Source organism: Helianthus annuus, chromosome 12 (genome assembly GCF_002127325.2).
Source record: "Helianthus annuus cultivar XRQ/B chromosome 12, HanXRQr2.0-SUNRISE, whole genome shotgun sequence".
NCBI lineage: Eukaryota > Viridiplantae > Streptophyta > Magnoliopsida > Asterales > Asteraceae > Helianthus > Helianthus annuus.
Window position 1 is genome coordinate 15,113,264 of NC_035444.2, and position 22,985 is coordinate 15,136,248.

The 22,985-nt window shown below is 38.0% G+C and overlaps 2 protein-coding genes and 2 long non-coding RNA genes across 4 annotated transcripts; 1 reads left to right on the forward strand and 3 right to left on the reverse strand.

The window, feature by feature from the left end:
• Window positions 1–1,998: 1,998 nt before the first annotated feature.
• Window positions 1,999–3,235, reverse strand: LOC118484805. The gene is made up of 3 exons (XR_004874508.1): window positions 3,107–3,235; window positions 2,519–2,572; window positions 1,999–2,254 (listed from the first exon to the last, which is right to left on the reverse strand). It is a non-coding gene; the product is annotated as an uncharacterized LOC118484805 (long non-coding RNA).
• Window positions 3,236–13,359: 10,124 nt separating this feature from the next.
• On the forward strand, window positions 13,360–14,346 carry LOC110892498 (uncharacterized mitochondrial protein AtMg00810-like). Its single transcript, XM_022139658.1, has one exon. It carries the CDS (start codon window positions 13,360–13,362, stop codon window positions 14,344–14,346), a length of 987 nt encoding a protein of 328 aa, XP_021995350.1.
• Window positions 14,347–16,837: 2,491 nt separating this feature from the next.
• On the reverse strand, window positions 16,838–18,257 carry LOC110894233 (aquaporin TIP2-1). The gene is made up of 3 exons (XM_022141429.1): window positions 18,031–18,257; window positions 17,697–17,947; window positions 16,838–17,415 (listed from the first exon to the last, which is right to left on the reverse strand). The coding sequence occupies exons 1-3, from the start codon at window positions 18,155–18,157 to the stop codon at window positions 17,047–17,049; spliced, it is 747 nt and encodes a 248-aa protein (XP_021997121.1). The 5' UTR covers window positions 18,158–18,257; the 3' UTR covers window positions 16,838–17,046.
• A 3,142-nt stretch (window positions 18,258–21,399) lies between these two features.
• LOC118484806 lies at window positions 21,400–22,254 on the reverse strand. Its single transcript, XR_004874509.1, has 3 exons — window positions 22,100–22,254; window positions 21,957–22,029; window positions 21,400–21,610 (listed from the first exon to the last, which is right to left on the reverse strand). It is a non-coding gene; the product is annotated as an uncharacterized LOC118484806 (long non-coding RNA).
• Window positions 22,255–22,985: the final 731 nt, after the last annotated feature.

Genomic DNA, 22,985 nt, shown 5'->3' on the forward strand with positions numbered 1-22,985 from the left:
AGGTTATATATGTGACATGTGATGCACAAGCTTTCACTAAAGGTAGTAATGTTTTTTAGGGTTATAAATTGTTTGGCATTTTACAGCTATAATGGTTTTTTTTAATTATTTTGCATTTGTTATGTGGCGTTTTTTGTGTTATGTAGGTGGGTGTAAGGCTATGCAATTCAACTAACTTTAAGGAACGTATATGCGGTGTTGTACGGACCGATGCACTTACACCCGACTAGTTTGAATTTGGATGGGAATAGGTTATTAAAAAGTTCAATCTAGTTGATAATGACGGGTTATCTGATATTTTTGCTCTTAAGGAATCATGGATCCCTGCATTTTATAGGATGGAGTTCGCCGGGTCTTATGCGTACGACATCGAGGTCTGAGAGTGAAAACAATTTCTTTGGTCAAGTATGCAATGCCAAGTCTACTCTTGTTGAGTTTATAGACATTACGAAACTACAATAGAAGCATAATGCCATACGCATCAGAAAATGACCATGAGAGGCGATACAAACGGCCTGAACTAAAAGTAATTATAAAGTCATGTAGAACCAAGCTTCAGATATATACACCAAAACCATCTTTCTAGATATACAAGCTGAGCTAATTGGGTTCAGAGATTGCATAAATGCTCGTTATGAAGATCATCCAAATGGTTGCATTAAGTTCTTCATAAATGAATTTCCAGCACCCATGTTCCTCACTATTTGATCATCCAAATGGTTGCGTTAAGTTCTTCATAAATGATTTCCAGCAGCCATGTTCCTCACTATTTGAGGTAAATGGTGTTTTTACTGATCATGGCGTTTATTAATTTTTACACCATGGCCTACATTTTTTTTGTGTGGTGAATATGTTTTTTGGCTTTTGATGGCGTTATTTTGACTATACTATGGTGTTTTCATGTTATCTCATCATTTTTCTGTCTTTGTGTGTGCATCTGTTTTTTGGGCGATGGCGTTAGTCTAACTCTATTATGGCGTTTCTAGGTTATGTTCCAAAAGTTTGATTATACCAACAGTTGTTCATGCAGGCGTTTTGAGCAGTTTGGTTTGTTATGTAGACACATCTTCTATGTTTTGAGAAGCATGGAAATAAGGGAATTTCCAAAACAATACATTCTTAATAGATGGTGTAAAGACGTTGCACCAAATTGTTCTACTAATTACACAACGAGCCGTATTTTATAACTGAGCTTGATGATGATGTTCAAGGTGTGATGCGAGAAATTATTTTTGCGACCGAGTATACTTTGAATCGTTTGTCTAGCAACAAGGAGGAGCTTTCCTTGTAAAAGGATCATGTTCAATCTTACATGAAGAAGGTTCAGGATAAGGAGTTGGTTGTCCCAGCTCCTAGCATAAGGGACAGATTTGCCGAGATAACAAATGACAAGAATCCCATAAGAGTTCCTGTTGGTTACAAGTTGAAAGGATCTGGATCTCGTAAACGATTGACATCTAAACATGAGGAGGCTGTTGAAAATACAAAAAAAAAAAAATCGGGGGCGAACGAAAGGCGATGTAAAATTATAATAATTTGGGACGTTATGCATCCGCATGCAAGGAGCCGGTAATTAAAAGAAGATTTACACGGTCTTCGAATAATAGTGGATGCAAGTGAAGAATAGCTTTGTCGTTTTTAAAAAGATTTTGTTTTTATATTTTAATGTTTGCAATTGCGTATTTGATAACAAATTTTTCACGTTAATATTATATTGAGGTTTTATTTTTTTGCGTTTTATTTGTTATTAATTACCTTTTAGCCATCCCTTTTTAACTATTGAAATTGCCCCAAACCATTTAACACGCAATTATTGGTGTTTTCATAGATTAATAATTTATTCATTCATTAATCTTAAAACAAAAGAAATCCTAAAGCATAAAACGCCATAAAACAGGAAATCATCATTCAGAACTCATCATCCGATGGAATTATGTAAGGTCTAGAACTTTAAAAGACACTAACGAGCTTCATGTGACAAAAATCAAACGGGTCGAATAATTCCAAAGGAAAATTCTACATTTAATTACATGGTAGCTAATAAAAAATTTACAAAAAAAAAATAGTTTACATCCCAAACATTCTAAACCAACGAAGTTTAACATCTAATAACAACCGGTTTAAGTTACTTACAAAAAACCCGTTTTTAACATAGACATTGTTTAACAAAAGTTTAGACCACAACAAAGATCCTTGCGGAAGCGTGCATCAAAAGATGTTCGATCCAAATATGCTATCCATCAAGTAGCTTTACCTACATACGACCAACCAATTAGACATTTCAATTAAATAGATCATACAATATCAAGTTACTAGTCGAACTACAAGAAGACCTTTTTAAACCTTTATCCAAACATGAAGTTCTCAACATGACACATCATCCTTTCTAACTCATTCACCCATATCCATATCATGTATTTGACTTATACCTACTTGTTGCAAGTATGCGGATTCGATTGTAGAGTAATAACATTTTACCTTAAAGCATGCTAGTAATATTTGTAAGCAAAGAACTTACCTTTGTCGTTGCTAGCTTGTGTTCCGGCACGACTTGAACTTTCTTCCTTAACTCCTATAATCAAAAATCATTTTCTTTCATCTTAGGCCATTCTTTTCGTTCCATTCTTAACACAATCAAGTGAACAACTAAAGTTTGCAATTTCTAATAATTTAACATAGTAATAACACATGATAATTTCATTCAAGCATTTTAACAAACACTTGGCGCGCATACCATTTTTAAAGCATAAAGTACAAGTATCATTTGCACAACTTCAACCAAATCATATCAAGATCAACAAGAACATCAAATTAACTCAAATCTCATAAATCATGCCATTTAAATCAGTTCCAACTAACAAGTTCTCATCATAACATCATCATACATGATTCGTGTACTAATTTTACTCAAGAATTTCACATTGTACCTCATAACACCCTTACCCTAAGTGGGTTTTCACTTCTAATGTTAATTTAGTCGAATTCAAGCATTTATTATGATCTGAATGATGTTCTTAGTTCATCATCCTACTAATTTCATACTAACTCATGGATTTCTTAAGACCCATAACATACAAGATCATCCAAAATATAAAATTCTACTTACCTGGGGCTTTATCATGCTTGGATGATTAAGAAATCAAGGACATGCATGAGTATTAACCAAGATTAGAGCTTCAATTGAATTTTGAATGATGAAAAAGGGTTTCCCTTGTCTTTCTTGGCTCATGGGCGATACACACACACTGTTATGTGTGTGGTTGTGTTTTAATTTTAATTTATCATTTCCACTTTCTATTCATGTCACATTTGCCCCCTCAAGATTCAGTCTTTATCATTTATGGCAATTCCCTTTCTTATAGTTAAACCTTACTTATATACTAACCAAGTTCATAATTCTTAAATATTACCCTAATGTAATTATTCCTACTCATAACCTTGTTTACAACATGAATACGATCATATTAAAATTGTATGTGTTATAACTTGTAGCATATCATATTAACATGAAAATGAGCATAATTACCATTTTGGGGTGTTACAAGTTCACCCCCCTTAAAGAAGGTTTCGTCCCCGAAACCTGATTCACGTACCAAATAAAGACGGGTAGAACTTCCTCATTTCATTCTCCGGTTCCCAAGTGAGATCCGACCCCTTTCTGTGTTGCCATTGGACCAATACTTGCTTGATTTCTTTGTTGCGAAGAGTCTTTATCTTGGAATCCCTTATGGCTACCGGCCTTTCTATGTAATTCATCTTCTCATCTATTTCAATGTCTTCAAGGGGTACATGAGCCGTTTCATCCGTTAAACACTTCCGCAATTGTGACACGTGAAAAGTGCTGTGGATTCCTTCTAACGATGAGGGTAGTTCTAAACGGTAGGCTACCTTTCCAACTCGAGCTAAAATCTCGAACGGTCCGATATATTGGGGACCCAACTTTCCTCGCTTACGGAATCGAATTATGCCTTTCCACGGGGACACCTTCAGGAACACTCGGTCCCCCACTTGGAACTCAATAGGGCGTCTTCTTTTATCCGCATAGGACTTTTGTCGGTCTTGCGCCGCTTTTAATCGAGCCCGTACGATGTCGATCTTTTCATTAGTTATCGCCACTACATCATTTGGTGTGAGTTCTCTTTGTCCCACTTCTCCCCAACAAACAGGGGTTCTACACCTTCTCCCATACAACATTTCATATGGCGCCATTTGTATGCTACTTTGGTAGCTGTTATTATACGAAAATTCCACTAATGGCAAATGTTCATCCCAGTTTCCCCCGAAATCCATCACGCATGCTCTCAACATGTCTATGAGAGTTTGAATCGTTCGTTCGGATTGGCCATCCGTTTGTGGGTGGTATGCGGTACTTACATGCAATTGGGTACCCATTCCTTCATGAAATTTCCGCCAGTAACGGGAGTTGAATCGCGTATCCCTGTCTGAAACAATAGACACCGGTACACCATGGCGAGAAACAATCTCATTCACATAAATTTCCGCTAACCTTTCCGAGGAAAAAGTCTCCCGAATGGGTAGGAAATGGGCGCTTTTAGTAAGGCGGTCAACAATGACCCATATTGCGTCATGCCCTTTCTTTGTTTTCGGTAGTTTGGTTACAAGGTCCATGGTTACATTTTCCCATTTCCATACCGGGATTTCTAAGGGTTGCAATTTCCCGTATGGTTTTTGATGTTCCGCCTTTACTTGAGAACATGTCAAGCATTTAGATACATACTTAACAATGTCGCGTTTCATTCCCGGCCACCAATAATTTTCTTTCAAATCCCGGTACATTTTAGTGGCTCCCGGATGAACCGAGTAACGGGACTTGTGTGCTTCTTCCAATAATAAAGTCTTTGCTTCATAGTGTCGCGGTATCCAAACCCGCCCAAACCTCGTTCTTAACCCACTCGCGTTTACTTCAAATTTATTTTCAAACCCTTTCGTTCTTTCACTTTTCGGATCACCAACATTTAAGGACTTATCTTGCGCCTCTCGTATTGTTCCAAGAAGATTTGGGATAACTATCATTCTCATCGATTTCACTCGGATAGGTGGTGGGTATTCCTTCCGGCTAAGTGCATCCGCCACAACATTAGCTTTACCCGGATGGTAAAGAATGTCACAGTCATAATCCTTAATCAATTCCAACCATCTCCGTTGCCTCATATTGAGATCTTTCTGCTCGAAGAAGTATTTAAGGCTTTTGTGGTCTGAATAAATTGTACACTTCCTTCCATACAAATAATGCCTCCAGATTTTTAAGGCAAACACTACCGCCGCCAGTTCAAGATCGTGGGTTGGATAGTTAATTTCATGTTGCTTTAGTTGTCTTGAAGCGTAGGCAATAACTTTGCCTCGTTGCATCAAGACACAACCCAACCCTTGATGAGATGCGTCCGCGTATACAACTAAGTCTTCCGTTCCCTCTGGCAGGGTTAATACGGGAGAGCTTGACAATTTCTCCTTTAACATTCGAAAAGCCTTCTGTTGATCATCACTCCATTCGAACCTTTCTTCTTTCTTTGTCAGCTTAGTTAAAGGAAGGGCTATTTTGGAGAAGTCTTGGATAAATCTCTGATAATAGCCGGCTAGACCTAGGAAACTTCTTACTTCACTAACATTCTTCGGGGGTACCCATTTTATCACGGCTTCCACCTTAGAAGGATCCACCAAAATTCCCTTTTCACTAATTACGTGACCTAAAAACTACACTTCCCTGAGCCAAAACGCACATTTAGAAAACTTAGCATATAATCTTTCCCTTCGAAGCGTCTCAAGTACCTGACGTAGATGACTTGCATGTTCAGACTCGCTACGAGAGTATACTAAAATGTCATCAATAAACACTATGACGAACTGATCCAACATATTTCGGCATACCCTATTCATTAGATCCATAAAAGCTGCCGGAGTGTTAGTTAACCCGAATGACATTACTGAAAATTCATAATGTCCGTAGCAAGTTCTGAACGCAGTCTTAGGTACGTCCTCTTCTCTTACTCGTACTTGATGGTAGCCCGATCGCAAGTCAATTTTTGAGAACCAACTTGCCCCTTGTAGTTGATCAAAAAGATCATCTATTCTCGAAAGAGGGTATCGGTTCTTTACCGTGAGTTTGTTAAGTTCACGATAGTCGATGCACATTCTCATCGATCCATCCTTCTTTTTAACGAACAAAACAGGTGCTCCCCACGGGGACACGCTAGGGCGTATGAATCCCTTGTCAAAAAGTTCTTGTAAGTGGGCCTTCAATTCTCGTACTTCCGCGGGTGCCAACCGGTAAGGGGCTTTGGCTACCGGTTTGGCATTTGGTTCTAACTCGATACGGAATTCGACTTCCCGCTCGGGTGGAAGTCCCGGCAATTCATCCGGAAACACATCCGGGTATTCATTCACTACCTTAGTATCTTCAATTCTTGAGACTCCTAATTTCGTATCGAGAACATAGGCTAAAAATGCCTTACTTCCATTCCTCACGTACTTAACTGCTTCTAAGATAGTACAGAATTTTGCCCCTACTTCCCTTTCCCCATGAATGGTTACTCGCTTCCCTTTAGGAGATGTCACATGAATAATTTTGCGTTCGCATAAGATTTTCGCGTGATAACGGGATAACCAATCCATACCTACCACTACCTTAAATTCTCCCAAGACCATGGGAGTCAAATCAATATCAAAATCTTCGTCCTCTATGGTGATTCTACAATTTCTACATATTTCGTGCAAAAGGTAACTCTTACAATCGGCAATTTCTACTTCAAGTGGTGTAGGCATTCTTTCTATTGTGAACAAAGGGGAATATGCAAACTCGCTAGAAATGAATGATTTACTAGCCCCGGTATCAAACAACACATAAGTGGGTATAGAGTTTATCATAAAAATACCTGACACCGCATTCGGATGAGCTCTAGCTTCTTCTGTAGAGATTTGAAACATTCTTCCTTTAGCTTTAGCGGGTTCTTCCTTCTTTCCTTCTTTCTTCACCCCTTGTTTAAGCTTTGGGCATTCGGCCTTCACATGGCCCGATTCATTACAGTTATAGCACACCCTCTTGGGATTTGGACAATTATAGTACGGATGCCCTTCTTGTCCGCAGTTGTAACACCCTTTCCTTCCCAATAAACATTCACCCGAATGGCTTTTTCCACATGTCTTACATCGTGGAAACCCTCCTTTGGAAGCTTCTTTCTTTCCTTGATCATGTGTTTTAGGTTTCTTAGAAGAGCCTTGTGTTGACCCCTCTCCGGCTTGCCTTTTCTCCCCACGTTCATTTTGCCTCTTTATCTCAATTTCCCTTTCCCTTGCCAGGTCAATGATCTCATCCAAGGTTTCACATTTAGAAGGAGTTATGAACTCCTGAATTTCAGCCTTAAGCATGCCATGATAACGGATAATCTTCTTCCTCTCCGTTCCGACTATTTCTTCGCAAAACTTTAACTGATCGAGGAAAGTGTTCGTGATCTCATTGACTGATTCATCCTTTTGTCGGAGTCGGAGAAAGTCTTCTTGGATTCGATCCACGGCTGATTGTGGACAATGGTACTTAATAAAAGGTTGTTTGAATTCTTGCAAAGTCAAAGTTTGAACTCTATCCTCTCCGATCTCTTTACTATACGAATCCCACCAATCTTTAGCCCTTCGTAAAAGTTGCCTTGTGGCAAACATAACTTGATCTTCTTTGTCACAATGACTTCGAATGAACACTCCCTCCATGTTAGCTATCCATCTTTAGCATTCGATGGGATCAATTTCCCCATTATAAGTTGTAGGCTTACATGCCATGAAATCCTTGTAGGTGCACCGTCGTGCTTCCTTTTTGCCTCGAATCCCGGTTATCATTTCTTTTAACTCATCCACCTTGCTCGTTATCATAGTCTCCACCGTACTTAGTACTTGGCCTTCCACTTCTTGTGCTAGCTTTGAAACGTTTGCATCAAATGCCTTCGTTACTTCATCCGAAATCATCTTGTTTAACTCGTTTCGAGTTATACGTTCTGTGGTATCCGTGTTTCCTTCACTTGCCATCTACAATTTAAACGTTCATGTTAATCATTGTTACATTCATTCTCCTCATCTTTCTATATATCATTAGTTCTTAATAATTTCATTCTCACGAGTCATAAACCCATCAAATCTTTCTTTACATACATTCTAAATGTGTTAATTACTTCATCCATTCGTATGTAAGAACTTCTCATTCTTTCGCATATTCATCATTAAAACATAATAGCTATCTTGAATTTCTTAGTTTCATAGTCAATTTGGAGCGTTCCTTGTGTTTAACGAATGCCAGAACTGAACTAAGGGACTTAGCATAGTAAACAAACAATTTCAGCAAAAGCAAACATGGGGGACCCGTCGCCGATGGCACCGGGTGCGTCGCCGACGGGCTCGGGAAAGTCCCGTCGCTGCCTTTTGCCCGTAGGCAGGTATTTAACGCGTCGGATGAGGGGGTGCCGTCGCCGACGGCATAGAGGCCGTCGCCGACGGGCTCTCTGATGTGCGGATGCTGTTTGACCAAAAATTTTCATTCCCGGGTTTTCTCTCCAACCCGAAATGGTCTTGTGCAGTCCCGAAACCCTCCATAACATCCTATAACGTCCCAACCCATGTTATGCTAGTAACTAAACCATAACCCATTCCCGTTTCTATCTACAAGTATGAAATCCTTAAATTACTTACTTGCGTGGCGCTTTGGAACGAACACACTTTCACAAGAGCTTTCGGTTTGAGTTCGAGCACCATAACTTACTCGAATCTCTCAAACCTAGGCTCTGATACCAACTTGTAAGGTCTAGAACTTTAAAAGACACTAACGAGCTTCATGTGACAAAAATCAAACGGGTCGAATAATTCCAAAGGAAAATTCTACATTTAATTACATGGTAGCTAATAAAAAATTTACAAAAAAAAAATAGTTTACATCCCAAACATTCTAAACCAACGAAGTTTAACATCTAATAACAACCGGTTTAAGTTACTTACAAAAAACCCGTTTTTAACATAGACATTGTTTAACAAAAGTTTAGACCACAACAAAGATCCTTGCGGAAGCGTGCATCAAAAGATGTTCGATCCAAATATGCTATCCATCAAGTAGCTTTACCTACATACGACCAACCAATTAGACATTTCAATTAAATAGATCATACAATATCAAGTTACTAGTCGAACTACAAGAAGACCTTTTTAAACCTTTATCCAAACATGAAGTTCTCAACATGACACATCATCCTTTCTAACTCATTCACCCATATCCATATCATGTATTTGACTTATACCTACTTGTTGCAAGTATGCGGATTCGATTGTAGAGTAATAACATTTTACCTTAAAGCATGCTAGTAATATTTGTAAGCAAAGAACTTACCTTTGTCGTTGCTAGCTTGTGTTCCGGCACGACTTGAACTTTCTTCCTTAACTCCTATAATCAAAACTCATTTTCTTTAATCTTAGGCCATTCTTTTCGTTCCATTCTTAACACAATCAAGTGAACAACTAAAGTTTGCAATTTCTAATAATTTAAAATAGTAATAACATATGATAATTTCATTCAAGCATTTTAACAAACACTTGGCGCGCATACCATTTTTAAAGCATAAAGTACAAGTATCATTTGCACAACTTCTACCAAATCATATCAAGATCAACAAGAACATCAAATTAACTCGAATCTCATAAATCATGCCATTTAAATCAGTTCCAACTAACAAGTTCTCATTATAACATCATCATACTATTAGAATAGTTATATTATGCACATATTTTAGGAGAGATTATGTACCTTTATTACGTTGATTATTTCCTTGTATATTGTACTTTCTCTCCCTATTTAAAGGGTCCTTATGAATGAGAGGAGACACGAACAATTATAGAACCATAACAATCTTTATGGTATCAGAGCCTTGCTCTGCAAAACCCTAGCCGCTTTTTCTTTTTTCCCTTCCCTAGTTCGCCACCTCTGTTTCGACAGTCATGACCGGCGACACTCCACCACCCGAAAAACAATCATCCAGCAACAAGCAAACCCCCGCTCACACCCCCTTCACCCGGCCTATACCGTCACTAACGTTCAAAACAAGATCCGCACTCTTGATGGCACGACGGTAACTTATTCGTCGTGGGTAAAATTATTCAAACTGCATGCCAAAGCCTACAAGGTTTTGGACCATATTGACGGCACGGATCCTCCCGAGGAATCCGATGAAGGCCATGCAGCATGGTACGAGATCGATGCCCTTATTCTTCAGTGGATATATGCTACGTTATCGGATGCTCTCATGGTCCGCGTTCTTGAAACAGAGGCTATTGCTCGTTCCGCTTGGGTTAAACTTGAGAATATTTTTCTCAACAATAAAGGATCGCGTGCTACAACACTCGAACATGAGTTTACGAACCTAACCCTCAGTGCATGCTCATCCTTGGATGATTATTGTCAGAAGTTAAAGGAAATCGCCGATCAATTAGGTGATGTAGGCTTTCCCGTTAGCGAGGCTCGGCTGGTCATGCAATTGGTACGTGGCCTTCCCACCGAGTATGAGGTCACGACTGCTATCATCAACCAAACTTCCCCCTCATGGAACGAGGCTCGCACCAGTTTACAGAAGGAACAACAACGCCAACAGGCACGCTTAAACCAAACCCAATCGGCTCTTGTCTCCACACCCAACTCCAACCCATCAACTAATGACCCTAATCCCACTGAACCAACTCGCTACCCTACCGAACCAAATCGCTACTCTAGCACCCCACCCAACACCTATGATCCCAACCGGAGTCGTGGACGTGGTCGTGGTTATCTTGGCCGGGGTCACGGCCGCAACTACCGTAACCCAAACCAACATACCTGGTACCCACAACAACCCAATTCTTACAGCCCACAACAACCCAATTCTTACAACCTACCGGCCCAATACAGTAACTGGACCCCTCCCCCTACGCCATACCCGTCCCAAGCTTGGGCCCCAACCCAACCACCGGTTCCATTCCAACAGCCCTATAACCAGGCCCACGTGGCCTATTAACAAGCCCAGTTCCAAACCGCCATGCACCCGCCGCAACAGCCTGGTTATCCGGCCCAACCTCCTCAATCAGCCCAGTTCTCTGATCCTAATGCACTTAATGCTCTCAGTCCCACCGACCTTGGAACGGCTCTCTCCATGATACAAGTTCAAGAATTTCCGGACCGCTTGTGGAACATGGACACCGGCGCGTCATCTCACATCACGGCTCACGCTGGTAAAATATCAACTCCTTTGTCTATTTCCTCTAGTACTATGCTTGTTGGTAACGGCCAAAAATTGCCAATTAACGGATCCGGTAACACCACCCACCTTGTCTCAAACAAATCTTACCAATTAAACAACGTCCTTCACTCACCCACCGTTATCAAAGATTTATTATCTGTCAGAAAATTTACTCGTGATAACCATGTTAGTATTGAATTTGATCCGTTTGGTTTTTTCTTTGAAGGACCTCAAGACAGGCACCCTTCTTTCTCGCCATGATAGCACGGGGGACTTATATCCATTCACGCCACCTTCATCCGCCTTCGTTTCTACATCACCTCCACTTTCTTGGCATAATCGTCTCGGCCATCCGGGAGCCACTATTTTAGACTTTCTTTCTCGTAACAAGTTTATTCAATGTAATAAAACTCATGGTTCTTTTGTTTGTTCCTCATGTCAAATTGCTAATAGTCATCGTTTGCCTTTTAATGATTCGGTTTCAGTCACTTTTGCTCCCTTTGACATTATACACTGTGACCTTTGGACCTCACCTATTTACAGCAAAACCGGTTATAAATATTATATGGTCCTCATCGATAACTTTACACAATATGTATGGGTTTATCCCTTGAAATTTAAATCAGAAACCTTTGCAACCTTTGCCAAATTTCACAAACTTATCCACACACAATTTAATCGTTTAATTAAAACATTCCAGTGTGATTTAGGTGGTGAGTTCGACAACCACAATTTTAAAACCTTTGCTTCTAATCACAGCATGGTCCTTCGGTTCTCATGCCCTCAAACCTCACCACAAAACGGCAAAGCCGAAAGGATGCTTCGGCGCCTTAACAATATTATTCGGGCTCTTCTTGTCCAGGCCCAATTACCCCCCACCTTTTGGGTCGAAGCTCTCCATGTCTCCGCATACCTTCACAACATCTTGCCCACCGCCAAACTTCGCCACCTCACACCCGCATTTGCTCTCTACCAACGTCACCCCACCTATGATCATCTACGTGTATTTGGGTGCGCGTGTTACCCAAACGCTTCCGCAACTCAACCAAACAAACTCCTTCCTCGATCCTCCAAGTGTATTTTTCTTGGTTACCCCTCCAATTTTCGGGGATACCGGTGTCTTGACCCCATCACCGGACGCGTTCATATATCGCGTCACGTTGTTTTCGACGAAACCGACTTTCCATACCCACATCCTACTCCTCTACCCAGTTATCAGTTTCTAGAGGACGACCCATACCCATTCGGCCCAGCTACCACTACATCATCCGGCCCCGTTCACCACACTCCTTCCTCACCTTTATCGGCCCAACATACCTCCAGCCCTATACCTGCTCCCAACTCGGCCCAACACTCCCCTGGCCCAACAACCAATCCCTCCCCTCCTCAAACTCCGCCCACCTCGCCTGTGTCCTCCCATGAACCGTCTCCACCTCCTGCCCCCAACCAGCACCCCATGATTACTCGTGCTAAACTGGGTATCTTAAAACCCAACCCAAAATTCAACCTTTCCACCACTGACCATCCCTCCACCATCTCACCCCTTCCTACTTCCTACCATAAAGCCTACTCGGATCCTAATTGGCAAAAGGCTATGACCAATGAATTTAGTGCTTTGCAGGAAAACAAGACGTGGGATTTGGTCCCTAAACCAGTTGGGCCGCCAATTATACGGTGTATGTGGTTATTCAGACATAAATTCAAATCTGATGGTTCGTTGGAACAATATAAAGCACGCCTTGTGGTTAATGGAAAGTCACAAACAGTGGGTATTGATTGTCAGGAAACATTTAGTCCGGTAGTTAAGCCGGCCTCCATACGCACGGTTTTAAGTTTGGCCGTCTCACGTAATTGGCCAATACACCAGTTGGATGTCAAAAATGCCTTTCTACATGGCAATTTGGAAGAGACCGTGTACATGCACCAACCTCCGGGGTTCGTAGATAAACAATTTCCTGACTTTGTATGTCGTCTTCGAAAGTCGTTATATGGTCTAAAGCAAGCTCCTCGCGCATGGTTTACTCAGTTCTCTGGTTTTCTTATTTCTCATGGTTTTCGGAGCAGCATTTGTGATTCGTCACTGTTTATTTACTGACGGGGTAATCGCATGGCATACCTCCTTTTATATTTGGATGACATTGTTCTCACAGCTTCTGATTCAATGCTGCTTACCTCCATCATAACCATGTTATCCAGAGAATTTGCAATGACAGACTTAGGTCAGCTTTATCACTTCTTGGGTATTACTGCCACTCGGGATTCTACGGGATTATTTTTGTCTCAAGCTCAATACACCCGTGATATTTTGCATAGGGCAAACATGACAGGCTGCAAACCATGCGCTACTCCTTGTGACACCAACTCTAAACTTTCGGCTTCTGACGGTGAACTCATAGCGGATGCTACTTTATATCGCAGTCTTGCCGGTGCTCTACAATATCTCACCTTCACTAGACCTGACATCACCTATGCTGTTCAACAGATATGCTTGTTTATGCACGCCCCTCGGGAACCCCATTTTGCCTTTCTCAAACGTATACTAGGGTATTTACAGGGCACTATCACTCATGGTCTTCGGTTGTCTGCTACATCCTCCACAAGCCTAACGGCATATTCTGACGCCGATTGGGGTGGGTGTCCGGACTCTCGACGCTCAACCTCCGGCTACTGTGTATTCTTGGGTGACAATTTAATTTCATGGTCTTCTAAAAGGCAACATACAATCTCAAGGTCTAGTGCAGAAGCTGAATACCGAGGAGTTGCTAATGCCGTGGCTGAAGCCAGTTGGCTTCGTAATCTACTTCTTGAGCTTCACGTTCCTATTGTCAAAGCCACTATTGTCTATTGTGACAATATTTCTGCAGTATATCTGTCCGAGAATCATGTTCAACATCATCGGACGAAACATGTCGAGTTAGATATTCACTTCGTCCGTGAAAAGGTTCAAATTCGTCATGTTAAAGTTCTCCACGTGCCTTCCTCCTCTCAGTTTGCTGACATCTTTACTAAGGGCCTTCCCCGGACATTATTTGAAGATTTTCGATCCAGTTTAAGTGTTCGTTCCTATGACGCTAAAACTGCGGGGGACTATTAGAATAGTTATATTATGCACATATTTTAGGAGAGATTATGTACCTTTATTACGTTGATTATTTCCTTGTATATTGTACTTTCTCTCCCTATTTAAAGGGTCCTTATGAATGAGAGGAGACACGAACAATTATAGAACCATAACAATCTTTACATACATGATCCGTGTACTAATTTACTCAAGAATTTCACATTGTACCTCATAACACCCTTACCCTAAGTGGGTTTTCACTTCTAATGTTAATTTAGTCGAATTCAAGCATTTATTATGATCTGAATGATGTTCTTAGTTCATCATCCTACTAATTTCATACTAAGTCATGGATTTCTTAAGACCCATAACATACAAGATCATCCAAAATATAAAATTCTACTTACCTAGTGCTTTAGCATGCTTGGATGATTAAGAAATCAAGGACATGCATGAGTATTAACCAAGATTAGAGCTTCAATTGAATTTTGAATGATGAAAAAGGGTTTCCCTTGTCTTTCTTGGCTCCTGGGCGATACACACACACTGTTATGTGTGTGGTTGTGTTTTAATTTTAATTTATCATTTCCACTTTCTATTCATGTCACATTTGCCCCCTCAAGATTCAGTCTTTATCATTTATGGCAATTCCCTTTCTTATAGTTAAACCTTACTTATATACTAACCAAGTTCATAATTCTTAAATATTACCCTAATGTAATTATTCCTACTCATAACCTTGTTTACAACATGAATACGATCATATTAAAATTGTATGTGTTATAACTTGTAGCATATCATATTAACATGAAAATGAGCATAATTACCATTTTAGGGTGTTACAGATTACGTATGAGAAGTACCCAACACTCCCCTCATCTCCTTCTTCCGATTCTTGTTCAAAATACTCATCTTTATCTTCAGTTTTATCGACGTCCTCATCTTGAAGTGCTTGATGCCTCCATTCAAAATACTCATCTTCAACTTCAGTTTTCCCGTTTGACAGACCCGTCGCAACGCCTCTATTTTTCGTTACTTGGCAGGTTCGTCGCAACGTGTGGGTTCTTGTTTTTTTCTATGTTTTACGTTTATTAGTAGGATAGGATAGGATTCATACATCTAATAGATTCCTTCTCCGTATTCATCTAAACTAAAACGAAAGGCTAGGATAGGGTTCGTACATCTAATAGATTCCTTCTCCATATTCATCTAAACTAGAACGATCCAGCCTGGTGAAACAAATACAAAGAAGAAAGAAGATGGAAGTTGAATCACCGGCACGTGAAGATACAGCTCGTAGATAGGCTGGTGCTCATTAATGAGTCATTATGTGTGATTAGAGGTTAGATAAGTTTATGTATCATTTTGTCATTCTTTTGTAGTTGGAATGAAGAAATTCTATTTCCTTGAACATATTCAATATCAATTCCAATACATTCGAATTTCAATCCATCCAATTCTAGGTTTTTTTTTTTTTTCATATTCTACAATTATTTTAAAATTGATAAACAAGGTTTACTTAACGTATATTTATTTATAGGGGCACTTTCAATCTAAACCAAATTCAAACAAAGAACCCAAGAATCCGATAATTAGACATATGTAATGCAAAATAGATGTAGTGTGAGGTAAAAAAAATATGAATATGTGAAATAGATACAGCACAATAGTCCATATAACATCAGTTTTAATATTTGAGATAAGTCTGTAACATTTGATATATTATGTTTTGTTTTCTCATTGGTTTATGCGGTTTACTTGCTGGGCTATAAGGATTAGAGGTTGTTGGGCTAAAGTGTTGTTGTTGGGCTTGGATTCTTGTAGCTGGATATATAGGAGATAAAAGGCCGGATGACATATTAGAGATAAAAGGCTATATTAGACTTAAAAGGCCGGGTGCTCGTATTTGTTCCGGGTCAAGTTTACTTAGAGTTTTATATAATGAACACAATATGTTGCAAAGTTCAGAATGGCAGATAGTTCTTCTCTCTTCGTTGTCTCTCTCTCTAGGGTTTCATATTGAAACTCAGATTTAGCGTGTTCTTGATCATTTGTGTGTAGATCGTTTGTGTGTCTGTTAGATCGTGTGAGAGGTTAAACAGATTGTTGTGTGTATGAGGAAGAGTGTAAAATTTGTTCTTTCATAGTTGTAATCGTTGTTGTGAATATTTTTTGTGATAATAAAAGAGTTCTTTAGTTTCTGATACATGAATTTTGACACCTTCTTTACAGGTCGAGGGCTAGACTAGACTATGGAGTAAAAGTCGGAGTAAATTAGTTGGATGTGTAAGTTGCCGTTCTAAAAAAATACGATTATATAACCATTATATGATACATTTTATATTTAAGTTTATTTTGTATATAAGTATATAATTGACTTTATTTGTGTTACAAAATATATTTCCTCTCCTATTTGTTGTCAGTCAACAGGATATCATCACATGCATTGAGTAACAAATGGGCCCGCCCACTTCATTCAATGATTCATACTTCATAGTTAAAAGAATCAAACAACAGGACCCAATAAAGAAAATAGGCCCACCACTACCCATCTTTCAAATCAACTTAAAAGCCTTGAATCACACATAGATCACATGACAAACAAAAAACCAAACTCCATTAATTCTTCACAAATTAAAAAAAAAAAACAAATAGAAAAAGAAAGAAAAACAAATACATTGCTTTCCTTCCTTTTATTACAATCCCAAATTGATCTTGATTCACAACGAAAAATTAAAACTCGCTAGAAAGGGGAGCATGTTCATGGCTCATAAACACATTGGGGTAAATGACTCCGGCTAAGCCACCGCCGATGAGAGGGCCAACCCAGTAGATCCAGTGGCCAGAGAAATCTCCACTGGCCACAGCCGGCCCGAAGGATCGGGCTGGGTTCATTGATCCACCAGAGAATGGGCCGGCAGCCAGAATGTTGGCACCAACGATGAAACCAATGGCGAGGGGTGCGATTGTGCCCAATGCACCTTTCTTGGGGTCACATGCGGTGGCGTATACAGTGTACACCAAGGCGAATGTGATTATGATCTCCATCACGACACCTTGGATCGCTCCCACACCTGCGGCTACTCCGTGAATTGGCACTGCCTAAAAATTAAAAAAAAATACGATATAAGTGTATATGCATGATGTACAAGTGTACAACCCTTTGTGTGTCCCCTTTTCCCAAATGAGGTCGTTTGACTCATTTCAACGTGTCCAAATATTTAATAAAAATCATTTTGGGTTTAGAGTTCAAATTTTAAGTTAACACCTACTTAAATAGTTTTATTCAAAAGCTTTATTTTTTTTAATTACGGTATTATAATCATATTTAATTTATTAATTACTTAGATGATTATTAACGAGCCCGGCCCGATTTTACTTACTAGTCCTCCGGTGACGAAGCTAAGAAGGTAGCACGCGACAATGGAGCCAATGAGTTGGGCAATCCAATAAAAGATACCGGTTAGGATGGTGATCTGACCGCCAACAGCCAATCCAAAGGTGACAGCTGGATTCACATGGCCGCCAGAGATGTTGGCGGCTATGGAAACAGCGACAAAGAGTGCAAGCCCATGGCAAACCGCCACGGCCACCAAACCCGGTGGGTCAAGGGCGGCATCCGAGGTCAACTTGGCTGCACATTTCACAAAATGATCAACACATTACGTAACGTGACAATTGCATGGGAAATAATTTAACATGTAAAAAACTAGATACCGTAAGCAATCGCGGAGCCGACACCGGCGAAGACGAAGAGGAGGGTGGAGATGAACTCAGCAATGTAGGCCTTGATGGAGCTCAAGCTAAAGGAATCATCAAAACGACCAAAAGCAATTCCAGGCATTTTGTTTTTCAAAAATTAAATAAAAATTAAATTAAAAGAAATGGAGAGAGTAAAGAAGATATGTGGAGAATTGGATTGGTGCTTTGCAACTGACACTAAAGCCCCTTTATATAATGAAAAATTCCAATTAAAATAATAGTAACAGTTTTAAAATATGACAAAAAAAAATATAATATATAATGTTTAAAAATACCCAATTAAGATAGGCTTGGTGTCATGGTAATGTTGACTTAAAATATATTGTTTGGGACATTTAAGTATCAACATTATTCAGATTATCTGATTAACTAATTGTTAAATATTTTAAGACATAAAGATATTCTAGATTATTTCAATTTTTGATATAAAAAAGTTGGATAATAGAGGTTTGTAGATAGAAAGGAATATAAAGTTGTCTATGCTAATATGTGGGGGTGGAGTCCTTGCTGTCAATAACATGCTTCTTGTGGAAGTGTCTGGAACTCATTTTTTTCAAATGAATTATGCATGTCCTGTTATGTTTGTCCTTTCACTATCTCAATGGATATATATTATTGTGGTGTGTTTGTTATAAAAGTTTAAAATGAAGGTGTAGATTTGAAAATAATAAATGAATTTTGTTTATAGTGCATAAGTATGATATAGAATAGTAGTTCTTAAACAATATTTTAAATACCGATTCAAACAGGCTAGTATTATCAGTTAAACCGTATACCAGAGACATAACCGGTATGATAGAGTAGAGCCCAGACTAAGCAGGGCACCGGTTTAGTTTTCAAACTGCCGGAAAATCTGGCAGCACCCGTGCATATTGATGAACTGGTTTATACTCATGTTTAATTTTGATTTTTAACGCGTATGAACTGGCTTCTCAAACACAAGGTTACTTGTAATTATATATGTTACTTATCTTACGTAATTCTAGTATATTCTTGGTAATTAAAACTTCTTATTTTATCTTACCCAATACAATCAGTTGAGTTGTTTCTAAGCCCAACCCGATAAAGTGGTTTTTGAAACATGAATCCAATGCGGAAATGTTCATACTTAGGGTCAAAGTTAGTTTGAGATTTTTCCATCTAACACTTTTTGAAGGATATAAATGCATGTGCATGATCTGAATGAGTGACTAACCATAATGGACAAGGACACATGAGTATAGCTACTTCACGAAGTCGCGAGGAGTTTGGTTCATTAATGACCAAGGACACTTGATTTATAACAGTGTCGAAGTTTCAACATCAGAGAATGGAAGAAACTAAAAGCTTCGTGATCGAATCTTAAATCAATCTGGTGTTTTCAGATAGATAATCTGATGATGATGCAGGATGACGGAATTGCAATCCATCGCTATCACATGAGACGGAAACGAGAGAAATATTCTTCAAAAAAAAAAATAGAAAATTGATTATATTATCTAATAACAAAACTTTTAGTCTTGACGGGCTGGTCTAGTGGTTAGTCACTTGGTTTCTTTCCTTGAGGTCCTAAGTTCAACTCCCACTAACATCATTTTGAAAGACAATGATGGTGGCAATAAAGTTTAGAATTAGGGCTCTCTAGAGGTCGCCAGTTCAAAACCGAGCCGAACCGGCTGGTTCAAGAAAAAAAATAACAAAAAATTTGAAGAAATTACAACGGGTCATAACCATAAATAGATGACTAATGAATTGCATGAGTTTCACAATTTTTTTATTAAATGCAAAATAATTAACGATATGTTTTCCTTCGCATGTATGTTCCGATTCCTTCAATGTGTTGCATCAATGTTATGTTGCCAAGATCTACCAAATAGTTTTCACATAACCAAACCAGTTCTTGGTATTGAATTGAAGAAAATCAATGAACTACTAGCTAGTCTATCTTTATTTATATAATCACATTTGTTCTACTCATGCCTAGTTTCACCATCATAGCCTAATTTTGGCTCTAAACTCATAGGCAACAATATTGGAGAACTTCTCATCAATATCTTTCATTACATTTTGGTTCCACAACGTTTCTGTATGTATGGCTATAACGAACAGTATTGGTTAGTAAGCAAGGTGGATGATAAATTGATAATACATGATAAATATACAATAATGAGAGTCCACACCGAAATATATACAGATTTTTCATGCTTTTCCTTTTTTTTTTCCTCGAAAAGATGGAAAATCATTTCAACGTGCCAATTCAATAGATGCAATGTAAATATATCATATGTTAAGGACTCAAAAGTATATAATAATAAAATGTGTTTGGAAGCAACATAAATTACCAAGGACCAACTTTTATGTATTGAGTGGCCATTTGGCAATAGGGACATAGTCACCACAACCAAAAATTATAAAATGACAAATGTTTGATTTTGACTAAGAGAAATTTATAGAGGAGAGTATTTATGATATAGCCTTGGTCTTACGTGAACTAGTGACGTAACATTTAAAATTGTGTGATCCCATATAAAAAAAACTTGGAGTTTTGTTCTCATTGTTAACAACCCATCTATTAGGGTGGAATGGATGCTCTCTAAACAGGGAGTGGTAAACTTTTCCCTTAACCAATAATAGAGTAAATTGCTAAAATCGTCTCTAACGTTTATTTATATTTGCTAGATCCATTTAAAAAAGGTTTTTTTTCTCATAGGAATCACTGAGGTTTCAAAAAAGTTGCTAAATTCATCCAAAATGACTAACACTCTAACAAAACTAACTTGATAGAGGGGTAATTTAGTCATTGTCTTAACTTATTTAATTTACCCTTTTTAACAGGTTATATCTTGCCCCCACCCTTTTATAAACAAAATCCTAAAACCCAATTTTAATTGTATAAATGTTTTGTTACTAACAATTGAATTCATGTATCTCGTCAAATCTCCTTTACTTTGGGAATTTTATTAATTTTTACTTTAATGTATAAAGAGCTCAATCTTTTGTGTTCCTACAAATAAATGAAAATTTACAATAAAAATGGTAATATAATAAAGTAATTAGAAAATCTATTATAGTGAAGTTAATAGAAAAAAAAAATACAAGGCATGTGATTAACTTTAATTGTTCTAATTTAGACTATTCATCATTGGTTTATTTCATGAAAATCTCACTATTACATTATCATTACAAATTTTTTCCAATTTATTGCATGCTGATTTTAATTTTTTGCCTTTATCATCTTATCAAAATTATTTATTTTCTTTAAAATTATAATAACATTAAAATGAAGATAAATATATATTAGAGTAAATTACAAGTTTCGTCCTTTATGTTTACGTCAAATTGCAGGCGCTGTCCTTTTGGCCAAAAGTTGACAGGCGGTGTCCTTAACCTTTCAAAATCTTGCATGTTTTGTCCTTTATGCCAAACCTGGTTAAAAATCTTAGTTAAAAACTGTCATGTGCAATGCACATGAGGGTAAAATGGTAATTTCCCTCTCAATCTCTCACCCCTCTTTCTTCAACATTGATCTGTAAATTCCTCTTTCTTCAACATTGATCTGTAAATTATGAGTTTGGTCAATAAAATACAGTCAGATACAAATCAAATCAACCCTAGTTATGATAAATTTATATAATGTTAAACCCTCTCTATCATTCCCAATCTATTAAATTAACCTTTAAAATTTAATTACACCCTAGTGGAATAAAATCAGTAGAATGAATATGCTGTATACTTAGAAATTTAATCCAAAGAAAAAAAAAATCAATACTTCTGCTGGTAAAAATGAAAGCAAAAACTATACAGAAGTTGAAAGCATTAATATGCACAAAAAATAAAATAAACCCTTAAAATTTAGAAACAAACCAACGAGAGATAATGATTATTGAAGTATGAATAATTACAGCAAATCGGAGAAGAAGGCATGATTTTCCGACGGAGGAGTCTCCGATGAGTAAAAGTTTGAAGAGATAATCGCTGCAAAAGAGGAAATTAAATTAGAGTTGAGTGAATAAGAAATCGGAGAAAGAAAGAAAGAGGAACTGACTATTCGTTGCTCATTGTGACGGTGTCGGTGGATGATTGGTTTCTTTCTACGTCATTAATTCAAAGGAAGATAGATGGGTTGGGATGATTGATGATAATGTTGCTGTTGATGCTCTTATTGTTCTCCCAATTAACATGGCTATGAGGATATGAATTATTGACCAAACTCAGAATTTACATATCAATGTTGAAGAAAGAGGAATTTATAGATCAATGTTGAAGAGAGAGGGGTGAGAGATTGAGAGGGAAATTACCATTTTACCCTCATGTGCATTGCACATGACAGTTTTTAACTAAGATTTCTAACCAGGTTTGGCTTAAAGGACAAAACGTGCAAGATTTTGAAAGGTTAAGGACACCGCCTGTCAACTTTTGACCAAAAGGATAGCGTCTGCAATGTGACGTAAACATAAAGGACAAAACTTGTAATTTACTCTATATATTAAATGTAATAATGACAACTAAATACTATGAATAACGTTAGCCTAAAGAATTTTCAATATTGAAATGAACTTAAACTTAATTTTAAATATTTGGTAAAAAAATAAAATAATTTGAGATGTTATCGCTTATCATAGAATTTGTTGATTTAGCTTATTTTCCAAATATGAGGTTTTGGATTCCTAAATTTTTATATGTGATTCAAGTTCTATACACTTAAAAATTTCAGGAATCAACTTTATATGAAGATGGATATTCATTGGCTACCAACATAACAATATACTTTTGTGATATATAGCTGGTGAAATACTAACACGTGTTCTAAAGATCTGCTATTATATAACTTTGATATATGTTAGGGTTAAAATGAGGGGAATTAAAAGTAATAGTGAAAATTACCAAAGTACCCTAAAGTTAACATTGCTTCTAATGGTGTTAGTCATTTT

What these genes read in the sequence shown, in the direction of transcription:
- LOC110894233 (XM_022141429.1), bottom strand. Translation starts at nt 18,157, where the DNA reads ATGCCTGGAATTGCTTTTGGTCGTTTTGATGATTCCTTTAGCTTGAGC. An exon ending in CGGCTCCGCGATTGCTTACG is followed by an intron (nt 17,948 to 18,030) that starts GTATCTAGTTTT and finishes TGAAATGTGCAG; the next exon opens with CCAAGTTGACCTCGGATGCC. An exon ending in GCTTCGTCACCGGAGGACTA is followed by an intron (nt 17,416 to 17,696) that starts GTAAGTAAAATC and finishes TTTAATTTTTAG; the next exon opens with GCAGTGCCAATTCACGGAGT.
- LOC110892498 (XM_022139658.1), top strand. Translation starts at nt 13,360, where the DNA reads ATGGCATACCTCCTTTTATATTTGGATGACATTGTTCTCACAGCTTCT.